This window comes from Cyprinus carpio, chromosome B16 (assembly GCF_018340385.1).
Source record: "Cyprinus carpio isolate SPL01 chromosome B16, ASM1834038v1, whole genome shotgun sequence".
Taxonomy (NCBI): Eukaryota; Metazoa; Chordata; class Actinopteri; order Cypriniformes; family Cyprinidae; genus Cyprinus; species Cyprinus carpio.
The window spans coordinates 16629091-16644491 of NC_056612.1; the positions used below are offsets into that span (position 1 = coordinate 16629091).

The window sequence follows — 15401 nt, forward strand, 5'->3', positions numbered from 1 at the left end:
CTCTGTAACAATTTTCTATCACGGTTACCACCTCAAATATGCAAGAGAACCCTCTCAATGCCTAGGAATGTGAAATTAGAAAAATAATGTTTTGAAGACTCAAAATGATGAAAAATCGGAGAAGTGTGATCTTGTCTCCTGATAGCACTCATATGCTCAACAATTCTAGTGCACAATGCACGTTTTACATGTGATCAGTTGTTTAATTTTGTAAATTTTACCCGCTTGTGGATGTGTAAATGATTTGCATTTTAAATAATGAACAGGCAACAGAATCCTTACATGGAAAATTTCCATGGGCATCAGAGGGGTCCCAGGAGTGGGGATGTGAGTATCTGCATGCACCAATTTATCCCGTAGATTTGGAGGCCTGGAGTGAACAAAGAGAGGTGGATCAGTGAACAGGCCTGACAAATCACAATCACTCTGTATGATATGCCATAGATTACTGATTGCTGTTTTGATGTCTGGACTCAAGGGACTAAAAGTAGATTTAAATACACAAGAAAACTTCTTATTTTGAGGGGTCAAGATGGTATCATCTGGCAAAGAGCTATATTTCTAATGCAGTATCTAGCCACTTGATTGGATATTCCCAAGATGTGAAATCACTATATAAGTTCAGGGCTTTGGGTTCAAAATCATCCCTGTTAGAACAAATGTGAAAAAGTCTCATAAACTGACTATACGGCAGTCCACTTTTCAAAGATATGGGATGAGCACTCCTTGCATGTAAGAGATTTTTTTTCTATACAGAGAAGATACAAATTGACCATTGATAACAGAGATGTTTGTGTCCAAGAAATTCATGTCTGTTGTCCCCAAATGATGAACTTAGTGGTTGACCTAAGACAATTCATATATAAGGCAAAAACTTCAAAAATCACCAGCAGAACCTTTGTAAATGATGAAACGGTCATCAATATATATTTTAAACAATACCTAATTATTGATAAAAGGACTGTTATTAAATATATATTGATCTTCGAGATATAGGTTTGTATAGTCAGGGGTCATGGCACCCATTGCTGTGCCCTCAATTTGTAGATAAAATTTGTTCTCAAAAAGAAAGCAATTCTTTGTCAAAACTAATTCAGCCATATTCACAATAAATTTGGATGGCAGACCTTCATCATCACTGTGTAGATCAAGAAAATATTTCAATGCCAAAAGACCCTCAGTGTGGGGAATGTTAATGTATAAAGAGGTCACATCCATTGTAGCAAGTATATCTAGATTTTTTTATGACTGACAGACACTGAAGAAAGTCTCTGGTGTCTCTAAGATAGCTGGGAACAGATGTCACTAAAGGCCTCAAAATAAAGTTTTGTTTTCACTTTTACCATATGGGAAACTGTTTAAAAAATTTACGTTAACTTAACTAATTTGTAAGTAATCTACCCAGCTCTGTTGATAGGCTATTACACATTTTGTCAAATAAAAATAAGTCTAATATTGACCATTTGTTTCACGCTCACGATCAATTATATCAGATACAGTCACAATCTTCCTACAACTTCTAGTCCAAACAGTTTTAATACAACATTATTTTTATTTTTCAATATTATTATTATTTTTTAATACAATCTATTTACCAAATATTTGGATTTAAAAGTATACATCATCACGTTGATCTGTCCTCGTCTCCATTTACACTCTCACGGGCTATTAGTGGCCATAATCGGTAGACGGTGCTGTTTTCCGTGGTTTTTATTGCGTGGTTTTGTCGTGAGGATTTGCAGCACATTCATCCATGATGGCGGAGGACAGCGAGTCCGCGGCCAGCCAGCAGAGCCTGGAGCTGGACGACCAGGACACCTGCGGCATCGACGGAGACAACGAGGAGGAAAATGAGCACATGCAGGGGTGAGCACGTGCTAAAGATTAGCTGCGGTATGCGCGAGGATCAGCCGCGGCAAACCGTCGCCGTTTAACTGCTCTAGAGATGTAAACAAACGGTTAGCTTAGCAACCAGGTAACCAGGAGGAGAACTGGTGCAATTTAAACCAGTCGGCTAATATAATAGCTCGTTAATTGCATGATGGATGAGTAGCGGTATATATAAACACTTTAAAATAGTCTAGATAAGTGTCTATATTACTTTATACAGCGTTTGAATCAAAGTAGTTAGCCGTAGCTAGCTCGATATTAATGTTTAAGGATTTATTTGAGCTCAGCAGTCAGACAAGTCCTCCAGGCGCTTCTCTACTATATTTCTAAACACATTTCTTTGTCTGTTTGGTTTTTAAGTTGCAATTGTTCTTCATATTTACATAATAGGACTGGAAAGTATCCGCCTGGTTTCATTAGAGTGTCTGAACAATACAAACACGCTTGATCCTCTTTATGAGCTGAGTGAGCAGCATTGCAGTCGAGCATCTTTTGTCAGCTAGAGGACCGAGGATGATGACTGTCTGTTGTTGTCAGGCAGACTTACATCCCTCAGGAAAGCCTTATGAAGTTTGACCTTGCTCCATGAAGAGACTGACACTTGTTTTTATGGTTTTTCCTCCGGCAGTCCCCCTCCAGGCTATTGTTATAACAGGAACCCATTGACACTTTCACCTATGTCGTCTTTGAATCCCATAAACAGCTCATACACATCAGTAAGGTCTATCTGGCATTTGAAAGGTGTTGTGGTTTTGTTAAGAGTCCTGGGGGTGATCTTGGTGCAAAGAAGAAAAAGAAGAAACAGAAGAGAAAGAAGGAGAAACCAAGCTCAGGAGGAACCAAGTCTGACTCTGCCTCTGATTCTCAGGAGATAAAGGTTCCTGCTCTGTATAGTGTTATCAAAATGTTTTGTTAAAAAAAAAAAAAAAAGCTGATTTCCCTCTGTTCCTGTCCCAGAACCCTGCCATCCCAATGCAGAAACTGCAGGACATTCAGAGAGCTATGGAGCTCCTGTCCACGTGTCAAGGTCCAGCCAAAAACATAGATGAGGCCACAAAACACAAGTACCAGTTCTGGGACACTCAACCCGTGCCCAAACTCAGTAAGTCATACGTAACCTCTGCACGTGTTCGATTGCAAATGTAAATAATTTGGAAAATCCTTAAAGAGAATCTTACACTGATCCTTAAACAGTGTTGTATTCAACAAGCAAATCAAGTTTTGGTTTATTCAGAAAATACAGTCTCAGCATCATGAATGAAAGCACAAGCATAAGATGTCTAGTTCCACTACCGTTCAAAAGTTAGGGGTTTGTAGGATTTTCTTTCATGTTTTCAGACAAGTCTCTTATGCTCACCATAGCAGCATTTATTTGATTTGTTTAAAATAGCTCTCAGCAGCCGTTGCTCTAGTCTTCAGTGTCACATAATCCTTCAGAAAACATTCTAATGAGCTGATTTGGTGCTTATGAAATAGTTGTGCTGCTTAATATTTTTGTGGAAACTGGTAAATTCTTTCAGGATTCTGTGATGGATAGAAAGTTCAACAGCATTTTGAAATAATGTTTTATAATATTATAAATGTCTTACTGTCACTTTTTAATTCATCCTTTCTGAATAAAGGTATTAATATTTGAAAAAAAAATACACATCATGTATTTATTTAAGTAGTTGTGTAATTAGCTTGATAATGTACAGTCAGATAGACCAGACCGGCAGGTACAAATCCCTATGATGTGCATCAGGACACTGTTCGTCCTGGTAGGATATATTTTGTAATAATAACTAGTTGATTGTTTATTAGCATTTACACCAGAGTTTCCCAAATTGGGGTTCATGAACCCTTTGTATAATTATATAAATTTAAAGTAAAAAAATCATCTAAAATCTAAGAAAATGTTTTAGGTCAAAAGGAGAATCCCTGCTTTACAATTATATGTTATTTCTAGATAAACAGCATTGAAAGATTTAAAGAGCTTCCTCTGTTTCTTTGCAGATGAGGTGGTGACAACTCATGGGCCAATTGAGCCGGATAAAGAAAATATCAGACAAGAGCCATATTCCCTCCCACAGGGCTTCATGTGGGACACACTGGACCTTAGCAATGCTGAAGTGGTATGTGCATGAATGAAAACAATAATTTGTATTTGCTTTTCATTTAAAAATAAAATAGCCTTGTGTATACAAAATCATAGTATTTTCTCTTATTCCCGTGTAGCTGAAGGAGTTATACACTTTGCTGAATGAAAATTATGTTGAGGACGATGACAACATGTTTAGATTTGACTATTCTCCTAACTTTCTGAAATGGTAAGTAATTGTTTGATGTATTGCATCATATTCTACTTTCAGTGTAGTGCATTGCACGGCATGCAGGGTGAGATGTGTGACGGTTTCTTTTTGCTGTCTTTCACTGTTAGGGCGTTACGTCCCCCGGGTTGGCTGCCCCAGTGGCACTGTGGTGTCAGGGTCTCGTCCAATAAGAAGCTGGTTGGGTTCATCAGTGCCATTCCTGCTGACATCCACATCTATGACACGTGAGTATCAGGCCACATCACATCAGTGCCTGCACCAGAAGCCTGAAACTCTTGAGCAGGTTTTACCAATTGTGTTTGTAAATTTAGAGAATTATTCATTGTTCCAGTTCTTACTACAGCACTAATTCTCTTTGCATCCAAAGGTTGAAGAGGATGGTGGAGATTAACTTCCTGTGTGTGCATAAAAAATTGCGCTCAAAGCGTGTCGCCCCTGTACTAATCCGAGAGATCACGCGGCGGGTCAATTTAGAGGGAATTTTCCAGGCTGTATACACTGCTGGTGTAGTCCTGCCCAAACCTGTGTCTACATGCAGGTACCAAATCTTAACTGGATTGCTACATCAGTTTATGTTAATTACTCTCATTTATGTTATTAGATGCTAATTTTAAGCATTTCGGTGAGGTTGATCCTATTATTTGTATCTTAACAGATACTGGCATCGCTCACTAAACCCCAGGAAGCTTGTGGAGGTTAAGTTCTCCCATCTCAGCAGAAATATGACACTACAACGGACAATGAAGCTATACAGATTACCTGATGTAAGCCATTTTGTCATTTCAAAATAAATATTTGTCAGAAACAATACTCTTAAAGGAATAGTGCATCCAGAAATCACCATTATACTGTTTCAAACCTATATGCTGTTTAATTCTGGGTAATTATTATTATTTGTTCTGTATTTTTCCTTAGAGCACTCGTACTCCTGGTTTGAGGACGATGGGAGATGGGGATGTGAAGCAGGTGACAGCATTGCTGCAGAAACACCTGAGCCAGTTCCATCTGCGGCCTGTCATGGGGGAAGAGGAGGTGAAGCACTGGTTCCTACCACAGGAGAACATCATTGACACTTATGTAGTCGAGGTACACGTGGCAAGATGCATCTACAAATGTGCTGATCATATTTAATCATGTATATCTTCATATTCTTACTTGCTTATTGTGCTTTCTTGAAAGGGCTCTGGCGGGATGCTAACGGACTTCATCAGTTTCTACACCCTGCCATCCACAGTGATGCATCATCCACAGCACAAAAGCCTGAAGGCCGCTTATTCCTTTTACAATGTCCACACAGAGACGCCACTCATAGACTTGATGAATGATGCTCTCATCCTAGCCAAACAGGTACAAACACATCAGAAGCAAAAGAGCTTGTTAATCTAAGACGATTACTAATGATTTGTTGACTAATGACTAATTATTTTTTGTTCATATATTGTATGTCTCATATATCTTCATATATAGTATATGTGTATTATAAATGCCTTTATATGTTGTAATTCATATTCCCGCTTTTTTTTTTCTTTTTGTGGGGGATGTTTCTCGACATCAGAAAGGTTTTGATGTTTTTAATGCGCTGGATCTAATGGACAATAAGAATTTCTTGGAAAAGCTCAAGTTTGGGATTGGTGATGGTAACCTGCAGTATTACATGTACAACTGGAAATGCCCTCCCATGGACCCAGAGAAAGTAAGATAGATTTAATTTAATTTATTTTTTTTAAGTCTTTATATCCCAGCTTTAATGCTTAACCTCTACTTAAAACTATATATATATTTGGAATTAATCGCATCCAAAATAAAAGTTTTATATATATATATATATATATATAAATATATATATATATATATATATATATATATATATATAAATACACAATATATATATATATATATATATATAATATGTGTGTGTGTACGTGTATATATAAATACACACAAATGCATGTATATATTTCAGAGAAATGTTATTTTTATAAAAAATATTTTTATAATATAAATCATTAATATAAATATAGAGATGTAATTACATGTAACCATTTTCAAAATATATACTGTATGTGTGTTATATATATATATATGTATATATATATATATATATATATATATATATATATATATATATATATATATATATATATATATATATATATATATTAGGGATGTCAGCGATTAATCGATGATCGATTAATTGTCGATAAGAGATGCAATCGATTAAGGCTGTCGATGGTCGGTTAACCGCTTTAATGTTGGGCTGCGTGCGGCTCATGCGCAGAACACGTGCGAGCACTGTGAGTGACAGTGACGGTAGCTATAAAAGCATCATCATTCATTCACAATGTACAAATTAAGCTTTAATGTGATTTAAACTTTAAAGTAGCCTACATTAAAATAGAAACAACATAAAAGTTCTTCAACATAAAAAGCAATAGAAATGTAGTAACTAATCATTTCCCCAAATAACTGTTTCATATCCTGCGCTTTGCAGGGCTGCGGGACACAGGACAGAAAGGCTATCCTATTACTTGTTAATTCGTTCCTACGACTTATTAATTTGTGGCAATTGTCCATGTTTCATTAATTTTGTTCCCTAAATAACCCATGATTTAACTAAATAAGGGAACAAATTAATAAATCGAACGAATTCCTAATTCATGAAATCTTTAATTTCCCTTCCCATGTTTACCACAGTAAGAGATGCGAAAACAGTTATTAAAAGTGAAAGATAATAAAATAAACCTGCGAAATTAGAGGGTTAGACTGTGAAGATTTAGGAAAAGAAACAATGCCTATATGTTATTGAATTTCTGGAAATTCGTGACTAACCGGCAAACCAGAACAAAGCCGCGTAATTAAGGCTATGGGCTCGAGCGCATCCAAAGCATGGTCGCGATCTAACATTATCCTATTATTCCTCTAATAAACAAAGCTTTTATACCACACTTGTCATAATCAGAGCTTATAATTTGTAAATAAATATTTGCTGGATTCAAAACGGCGATTAAAAGGCGCTGTGACCGACACAATACGTTTTCCCGGAGCATGATGTCACTAAACGATGACGCCATCGTTCACTAGTTTCTGCATGGACCTAACTAGTGCACAGGTTCTCAAGCCCTGGGACAAAATGGGATGCTTTAAGGAAAATGTATAGCCTATATAAGTAATAGGCCCAACATAAAAATAACACTTTTTTTTTTTTAAATATGCGAAATATATCCGTCTTAAATAGTAAGATAACGGATTTAAAACAGAAGTGTGGCTGCGCTCCATAAGTTCATGGAAAAAAAAGGATGGCAACGCATTCTTTTTGTTTGCTTTATTTTACAAGAGCACAAATCTTCTGTTTTTATTGTGAGTGCGCACAAATGAAAGTAAACACTTTTGCGGAAAAGTTTTTTTTAAATTTTTTTTTTATGTCTCAGCTGTTTAGATCGCGCCGGAGCCTGCTGCACACTTATATTCTAGCGATTCAAACTTACATCGCAGTCTGTTCATTATCAAAATAAAATAGTCAATTAGAAGGTTATACTGATCAGTTTAAAATAGACCTTATACCGGTTCACTCTGCTGTTATGCCAAGGACGTTTTTCCTCATATGAAGAGGATGATTTCCGTCTATATGCGAATGCGTACAAGCCTAGTTAACATTATAAATAATAGTTTAATATTCAAACACATTGCGAATATGGAAACATTTGGATTTGTGCCGAATGAGACATGAGCAATAACCTCCAAATTAATCTAGCCAAAGCCGCGCTCGCTCGTCCTCGTCTGCACACATGCACTGTCACTATCTAATGCACTGTATGCCAGATTTTTAAAAACAAATAGGCCTACCGGAATGCAAAAGCCACACATTTTCTAGAACAGAATACAGCAGGATCAAATTAAGTACTGGTCATAGGCCTAATAATCATATAAAAATATTTAATGTGAGCAACAGTGTGTTTTGCTGCAGCAGCGCCGATGGAAGCAGTTCACTACTGCACAGCCACACGCGCGCCACAGTTACGTTTGGGATAATTTTATTTTAAATTCCATAATGTCAGTTGAAAACATTCCAATTGTGTTTTAAAATACAACAACGAGCACCACAAAATCATTTAAAGAGGCGTGTGCAGCGGTCTCCGTGCGGGATAGGAAACAGTCTACAAAGTAAAATTAGGCTACCTCAAAAGTATGGCGCGCTCTCTTCATTTTATGAAATCATCATAATCACATCTATTCATTTTATAATCCTGCTACTAGCATTTTATTCAGACTAAAACCCCTTTAATTCAAGTGAGAAAGCGTTTTGTGTGTGTGTGTGGCTTTTGCACATCCTGTCATGCCGGTGACTGCGTGCCTGCAATAGATTTGCAGCATTATAGTTAACGATTAATCGATTAATTGATCGTTAATTTAAACGACGATCGATCATGGAAATAATCGAAATTTGACATCCCTAATGGGTTTTTTATGATATATATAGATATATATTATATATATATATATATATATATATATATATATATATATATATATATATATACATACAGTAGTCAACATTTGAAGTGGATCAAAATCTTCCATCAAAGTTGTCCTAAAACCTAAAACCAAAATGCTTTCATGTCTTAGAACAACTTTGAACTTTTGATCCACTTCAAATGTTGACTACTGTATATATTCGGTTGTCATAATTGTGTACTATTTTAAATGATTTTATTCATCATTTATTTTTTTTTAAGACAGCAGTGGGCTTTGATAGTTAAATGCTTGGTAAAGAAACATTTGTATGTAAAGTCTTTTAAAACACTTCAGTGGCTTGGGTGACCTTACAAACTACCTTGTAGATAAGGGGTTGTTTTTTTTTTTTTCATTATTATTATTCATTTCAGTTTTGCAGTGCTCCAACATTAATAGTGATAACATTGGATAACACAGCTTGAAAAGTTTCACATTATTTCTATGCAGTATATATTTTTATATTAGTACCGGTAATTAAATATTTCTTAAATATAAAGTAAGCTACATAAATGTTAAAGACAAGATGATAATCATTATTTTTTAATCAGTCATTAACATTTAAAATATTGGAGTGTGTTTTAATTCACTTCTCCATTCTCCCCAGGTTGGCCTTGTTTTACAGTAACTGGCTGCTTCGTGTTGGATGCAGACTGATCGAGAGGTCCATCTTAAATTCTCTGACCTGGACATAGTCAATATAAAGAGGAATAACTGACATCCATTCAAAGTGAATGAGTTATGTTGTGCAGCTCTCTTAGGTCTTGTTACAGTTATTGAGGGGTCTCCCCTCCTTTCTCTTTGTCTTTGACTCTCTCTCTCTCTCTGAGAATGTGAGAAACATTTATCAAGGTCAAACACATCCACAAGCTGTATACACACACAAACATAAATACACACACACACACACACACAGTGTTTGTTTATTTTCCTTAACATGCAGTCTATATCCTCTTTACAGTTTAATCCCATTGTTTTTGTCTTTTTGTTCGTTTGTTTTGTATTATGAAGGAGTGATGATTTGTGTGAATTAGCAAGCTGTACATTTAATGCCAGATATTTATTATGTGTTGTGAGGTTTACAACGGAACAGGAACCGGGGGTCGAAATCCAAAGTCTTTTCTATGGAGCTGCCTTTAAAGTCATATTCCGTTTGGAGTTCCTGCTGTCTGTGCGAGGGGAGGGAGGGGGGAGTGTAAATGGTTAACGTGTGGAAGAATGTATTGCATTTTGAAGCACAACATCAACTTGTTTATAAAAGGACCAGATTGCTCTGAGGTGCATTTTTAAGAATAATATGTTTATTTAGGTTTTTTGTGTCCAAAAGAAACATTTATAATTTTGAGTGTGAATTCATTTTTGTTTCGTGAAGACATGATCGTCACACCTTAAGTAGCTTCGTTGTCCCACCCATTTCTGTTCTTTACCATTTAGTGTTTTTAAATTATTATAGTTTTAGTAAAGCAATTCTGATATTTAGAATTGTGTTTAAGTTACATGTTCCATTTTATTCTTGCTCTTCTTTGTTCTGTCAGTATTCTTTGCAGTCAAACCATAACCTCGTTCAAATGGTGCATTTGGGATCAAGCCCTGGAAATCTTGCTATACTTAAGCACAAGGAGAGTTAAACAATCGTGTGTGCATTGTTATTTTGATATAAGCATTTCTCCTAATGCTTTTGGTGATGCGGTCAGGAAAGCTTGCTTGCTGTTCAGTTACAGTCACTGGTGAGGCGTAATGAAATGTGAACGTTATTATACAGCAGAAGCTGATTTTGTTAATACAGCTTATCTTGTCATGGTTTGCTTTAATGTATCTGAATCTACAATATGCTTTTAAATAAGCGCTTGTCCAGACATGCTTAAAAAGAAAGGTACTTCTCTCAAAGTTCCACATTTCAACTGGTGGTTCCATTCAATAACGTCCAGGGCACTTTTGAGAATGTCAGTTTGCGTATGTTTTTTCTAAGGCTTGCTGTATGAAATGAGCATGAAACTTTTTTTCCAATCTGTATGGTTTAAGAACTTGTGGGTTACTGTGAGAACACCCGAAGTACTTGCCTTATTTCAGAAAGGTTGTTTTTTAAATGTTAAATTGTGTAGTTTTAAATGATCAGCTTTCTCTTTCTGAAGACAGTATTTTTATTGAACTCCATTGCAGTTTGGAACTGATGGGAATAAGTACCAGCACCATGTCAAACATGACAGAGGCCACCCAAATATCTAATTGTCAAAAATATACATCAAGGTATACCAGCATGGATATTTGACTGAATAAAAGCATCCAAAATATAAAACAGAATTCATCTCGGTCTTTTTCTTTTCCATAACGATTACATAAACCTAAGAAAATATAAATATACTTAATCCATATTTGTCCAAACACACTGTGTATTAACGTGCATTCATGGAGCACAGGTTAAACAGCCGATAAGCACTTTTGCTTTCCTTTCTTTTTCGGTTTTCTGATTTTCGTAGGATTTGGGATGATTTTCTTCACTTTTAGAGGCTGGAGGATTAAAGGAGAAGCGTCAGTGGCTTCATCCGACATTTCTTCTAATTTCCTCTTCTGCCCCTGTCCTGTATGGCTCTGCTTATCCTCGGCTTTCTCTGTGGAATCCTTCGGGATCCAAGCCACTTTGAGCGGCGGAACCACGGGCGTGATGGCGCGGACCACATCCTCGAACACCTCGGTGCCGCGTCTGAATCCCAGCGCCAGGACGCACTTGAGACCCAGCAGCCCCGCGACAGTGTCGCTCAGACTGGGCACCTGGCAGGCGGGCACCGACCTCGTCTTACTCAGCGGGATTAAATGGCACGTCATGTGTGCTGGCTTCACCGAATTACACACGAGCACCAAACTCAGTTCATTCCTCTCCAGGCCTTTGGTGACCTCGTTGATGCCGATGGCCAGCTGTTTCCTCACGGCCGGGTTGCTCCAGCACGGCTCGGTGGGCTTTGAGGGAGTCTGTACGCTCTCTGCGGGTTCAGGAGCTGGTTTTTGTTCCTCGGTGGGTTTTGATGCTTTTTTTCTTGACCTTCTTCTGCTTCCCCACTCGCGAAACCTAACGACTCGTTGTTTCTGAAGCCCAACGGCGGATAGTTTGACTTTAAGTGTGTTCAGTATGAAATGCTTGTGTTCTCTTTCCAGTGGACTCCAGTGAACGCTGTATGGGCTGTTCAGTGAAGTTTTCACTGGTATGTGCTTCTTTTTTTCTTTCTTCGTTGCTCCTTTTGCTGGGGTAGACATTCTTTCTGGAAACCTGCTTTTAAACAAAATTCTGCATTAATAATTATAATAAGCTCAATGAAGCATGGAACATTACATTATATAATTATCAGCAGTTATACAAACCTTATAAAATAGCCTGAAATCACCCGTTATACAGGTTTTAATTTTCAAAGCGTGTGCACGTTTCTCCGTGCGCAGACATGTTGTTTTTGAAGGTCTTCTTCTGTGGTCACACAGTAAATCAGTTAGGCTTTCTGAAATCCACGCTGCCATCTAGCGGCAGACTGTCCTTTTAAACCGCAGAGCTGTTGTGGATATCGTCCACAGGCCATTCACAAATTTAGCTAATAAATATTTTATAAGTAACAAAGTAGGCTATATAATTTATACTATTATTAATGATATAAATATAACTATTGGTATTAGTTAATCTGATTAAATAAAGGTTCACTGGATTTCAAAAGTTTTTAGAATTTACCCTTCTGAACAAACTGTATCTAAATGTTATTTTATTTTGCCGCATTATTGTTTTGTTTTTCCTAATATTGATGAGCACTTTGTTTTATTATTGTAACATTCATTTTTTGGTCTACTAAAAAAAATGATCTAAATACACACAAAAAAGACAAAAGGAATATATGAGCTACCTTAATAAATACATTTTTATATCTAAATCTTGGTTTTAAAAAAATCTGCTTTGTTTGATTTGTTTTTATGTTTATATTTGATATATAACCAGGAAACAGAAATGTTGTTTTCCAATGGTTTTTATTTTTATTTAATTTTTTTATATACCTGCAAACAGTGGGTACCCTGTCAATTAATGTCAATTAATCATTTTCCCATTTATATGATTTTTGGGAAAACTCTGGATCTCGTGTTACGTAAAGCTGCATGTGAAAGTTAAAGGCACAATGCTGGAATGAATTGTTTCACCATTGAAACAGAATAAACCGAGGTTCACTGGGTTTCTCCCTCGGACGTCCCATCAGCCAATCAGCGCTCAGCTCCGCAGCAGCGCTCTGGAGATCATCGTAAACTCTATTCATCAGCGCATCTACGCTACGCTCTCGCTGACGCGCCCAGCCGCACAGTCCTCGCCTAAGAAAATGACTTTGAAGGTATTTATCTGCACTGTTTTCTTTTAATTCCACGTTCCTTGCTTTTGATGACTTATAATGCATGAATAACAAAACGTTTGAGTCCACAGGTGGATATATAGGTAGGATTTTACAAGCCCTATTATAATACTGCATTAGATTTTGCCTTACACGCAAAAGCTGATTTTATTCTCGTCGTGTGCTCGGGCGCAAATTACGCATCCATTCCAGATATCAGGATCGTTTTTGTGCTGTATCATCTGCAGCTTCTGGATGTGCGCTCGTGGATGCATTTCGTCAAGTTGTCCTTTATTCTTGCACTGGCAAAAAGTTGCGCGACATGCATATGCTATCCACAAACAATTCATTTAATATGAAAGGCTTGTAGTTGATAAATCAGACTTGAGAAAGCCTGTCTCTCAAATGCCAACCCATATATTGTATATTATATAGGCTGCGTACAGTCTGAGAATAATGCATGATGCTTATAGTGATTAAGAATGTGCTTAATGCGACAAAATGGCTCAGGCTACAGAATATGACCCCCCCCCCCCCCAATATAAGCAGATACACATTAGATCATAATAATATTGTTATAGAATCACAGGGATTTTTTTTTTTTTAATCATGATCTTTGTGGCTATAGGCTGAATTTGAGCAATATGCAGAGAACGTAAAGAAAGTGAAGACCAGACCTACAGACCAAGAGCTGCTGGATTTGTACGGCCTCTACAAGCAAGCCATCGTTGGGGACATTAATACTGGTAATTGTTGTTGCCCATTATAGATATTTGTATTAAACCATACATCTGAGCTTGAGGCTTAGATCTAATAGTTCAAATCTGTATGTTCTGATTTGTGCAGACAAACCTGGAACAATGGATTTGAAAGGGAAAGCCAAATGGGAGGCATGGAATTCAAGGAAAGGTAAGGGAAAAACTTTTATCCTGCTTTTTTTCCCTTAATATTTTCATTATTTTCGAGCAATTAAAAGGAATGTACTTGCACTTGTTTGTACTCGGTTACAGTTATGAGCCCCTTTCTTCAAATGTTTCTGATGATGGCTTGATTCATATTATCCTCACTCTTTTCTCCAACAGGTATGTCAAATGAAGACGCCATGAATGCCTACATTTCCCTGGCCAAGGAAGCCATTGAAAAGTATGGAATGTGATTGGGGAAAACATTGACTTTAAGTAGATATTAAAGTTTCACTATGATTAAAACATTAATCACTAATCACTTGGTTTCATAGAGACACCACTGAACTCTGTCTCATTACAAGTCAGGTGAGAACTAAAGATGTAAGAATATAATCTTGTAATTAAATAAAGCTGTCAAATATGATAAAGCTCTTCTCTTTATTTTATATATTTTAACACAATATGAAAATCTGCAGGGGTTTTTTTTATTTTTTTTTTTATTGCTTCATTAGTATTAGCTGAGTCCTCAGGCTTGAGGACCAGTAATTGTGCCCCTTACACACAAAGAGATTCTTTGTCCTCTCAGTGTGCTCACTGAAGCGTAGTCATCACAACAGCTCTTTGGATCGGATACAGAATGCAAGATGTGGAAATCTTGCCAAGGCCAGGACTTGAAGGTGTTGCCAAATCAGGGAAAAATCAGCACTCGCGAACAGATGCCAGAGAACTCTTGAGTGAATCAGACAGGTGTAATTTCAACAATCCAGTAATTTAATCTGTTATTTAAATTAACATTTTTATTATTTTATTATTTAATTTCTAATTATTTATTCAATAATTTTTTGTTGTTCTTTAATAGTTTATTTCTCTTTCTCTCTCCCTTTATTTTTATTTATTTATTATAAAACTTTTTTCCAGGTAATATATATAATCCAATATATAATCCTTTATATATATTTTTATATATAGCCTAGTCAGTGTTGTGACCATCATTATTGTCTGGATCATTTAAGGTATTAAAAAGTTCAATAACAAAAAATGGCTTAAATACATTTTAAGATAAACATATTTTCTGTATTAAGAGATTATTTTGATATGGTTTATTTACAAAATAATTATTTATTTTTGTCACACATTCGGATTTTTCATGGAAATGGATGTTTTATGTCAAATTGAGTTTTCCTAAGAGAAAATTTAATGACATTCGTGGCTGATGATATTTGAATGAATGAATCAATCAATCTGTAAGTTTCAAAACGTTTTAGAACATAATGATTTTGTTGTAACCACAAACATTTATAAAAGAATTAATAACAGCGCTTTTTGTGTTAGTGAAAAACATTCAAAAATGTCTGAAAATATTTATTTAGTCTACAAATGAACAGAACATTTTTAATTCATTCATTCACTGCTCGCCGACGCTGCGGCAGAACCTA

The 15401-nt window shown here is 36.3% G+C and overlaps 3 protein-coding genes across 5 annotated transcripts; 2 read left to right on the forward strand and 1 right to left on the reverse strand.

Moving 5' to 3' along the window:
- Positions 1–38: 38 nt before the first annotated feature.
- Positions 39–11012, forward strand: nmt2 (N-myristoyltransferase 2). Of its 2 annotated transcripts, none has more exons than XM_042741115.1 (13): positions 39–327; positions 1743–1866; positions 2650–2767; positions 2848–2992; positions 3886–4004; positions 4108–4199; positions 4310–4426; positions 4570–4740; positions 4858–4966; positions 5118–5288; positions 5382–5549; positions 5758–5895; positions 9319–11012. In XM_042741115.1, exons 1-13 carry the CDS (start codon positions 240–242, stop codon positions 9337–9339), a joined length of 1581 nt encoding a protein of 526 aa, XP_042597049.1. In that variant the 5' UTR covers positions 39–239; the 3' UTR covers positions 9340–11012. The 2 variants fall into 2 exon arrangements, with proteins under 2 accessions (XP_042597049.1, XP_042597050.1); XM_042741116.1 differs by having other exon boundaries at positions 40–327; positions 1734–1866.
- rpp38 (ribonuclease P/MRP 38 subunit) lies at positions 10835–12222 on the reverse strand. Of its 2 annotated transcripts, none has more exons than XM_019119099.2 (2): positions 12066–12222; positions 10835–11973 (listed from the first exon to the last, which is right to left on the reverse strand). In XM_019119099.2, exon 2 carries the CDS (start codon positions 11958–11960, stop codon positions 11130–11132), a length of 831 nt encoding a protein of 276 aa, XP_018974644.1. In that variant the 5' UTR covers positions 11961–11973; positions 12066–12222; the 3' UTR covers positions 10835–11129. The 2 variants fall into 2 exon arrangements, with proteins under 2 accessions (XP_018974644.1, XP_018974646.1); XM_019119101.2 differs by having other exon boundaries at positions 10835–11976; positions 12066–12211.
- Positions 12223–12907: 685 nt separating this feature from the next.
- acbd7 (acyl-CoA binding domain containing 7) lies at positions 12908–14393 on the forward strand. The gene is made up of 4 exons (XM_019119985.2): positions 12908–13063; positions 13689–13806; positions 13907–13969; positions 14143–14393. Exons 1-4 carry the CDS (start codon positions 13052–13054, stop codon positions 14214–14216), a joined length of 267 nt encoding a protein of 88 aa, XP_018975530.1. The 5' UTR covers positions 12908–13051; the 3' UTR covers positions 14217–14393.
- The last annotated feature ends 1008 nt before the right edge of the window (positions 14394–15401 follow it).

Excerpts from the sequence above, each read along its gene's own strand:
- nmt2 (XM_042741115.1), top strand. The coding sequence starts at position 240 with ATGATTTGCATTTTAAATAATGAACAGGCAACAGAATCCTTACATGGA. Across the intron at positions 328-1,742 it reads GGGGTCCCAGGAGTGGGGAT|CACATTCATCCATGATGGCG; the intron begins GTGAGTATCTGC and ends GAGGATTTGCAG. Across the intron at positions 4,967-5,117 it reads AGCTATACAGATTACCTGAT|AGCACTCGTACTCCTGGTTT; the intron begins GTAAGCCATTTT and ends ATTTTTCCTTAG.
- rpp38 (XM_019119099.2), bottom strand. The coding sequence starts at position 11,960 with ATGTCTACCCCAGCAAAAGGAGCAACGAAGAAAGAAAAAAAGAAGCAC.
- acbd7 (XM_019119985.2), top strand. Across the intron at positions 13,807-13,906 it reads CGTTGGGGACATTAATACTG|ACAAACCTGGAACAATGGAT; the intron begins GTAATTGTTGTT and ends TGATTTGTGCAG. Across the intron at positions 13,970-14,142 it reads GGCATGGAATTCAAGGAAAG|GTATGTCAAATGAAGACGCC; the intron begins GTAAGGGAAAAA and ends TTTCTCCAACAG.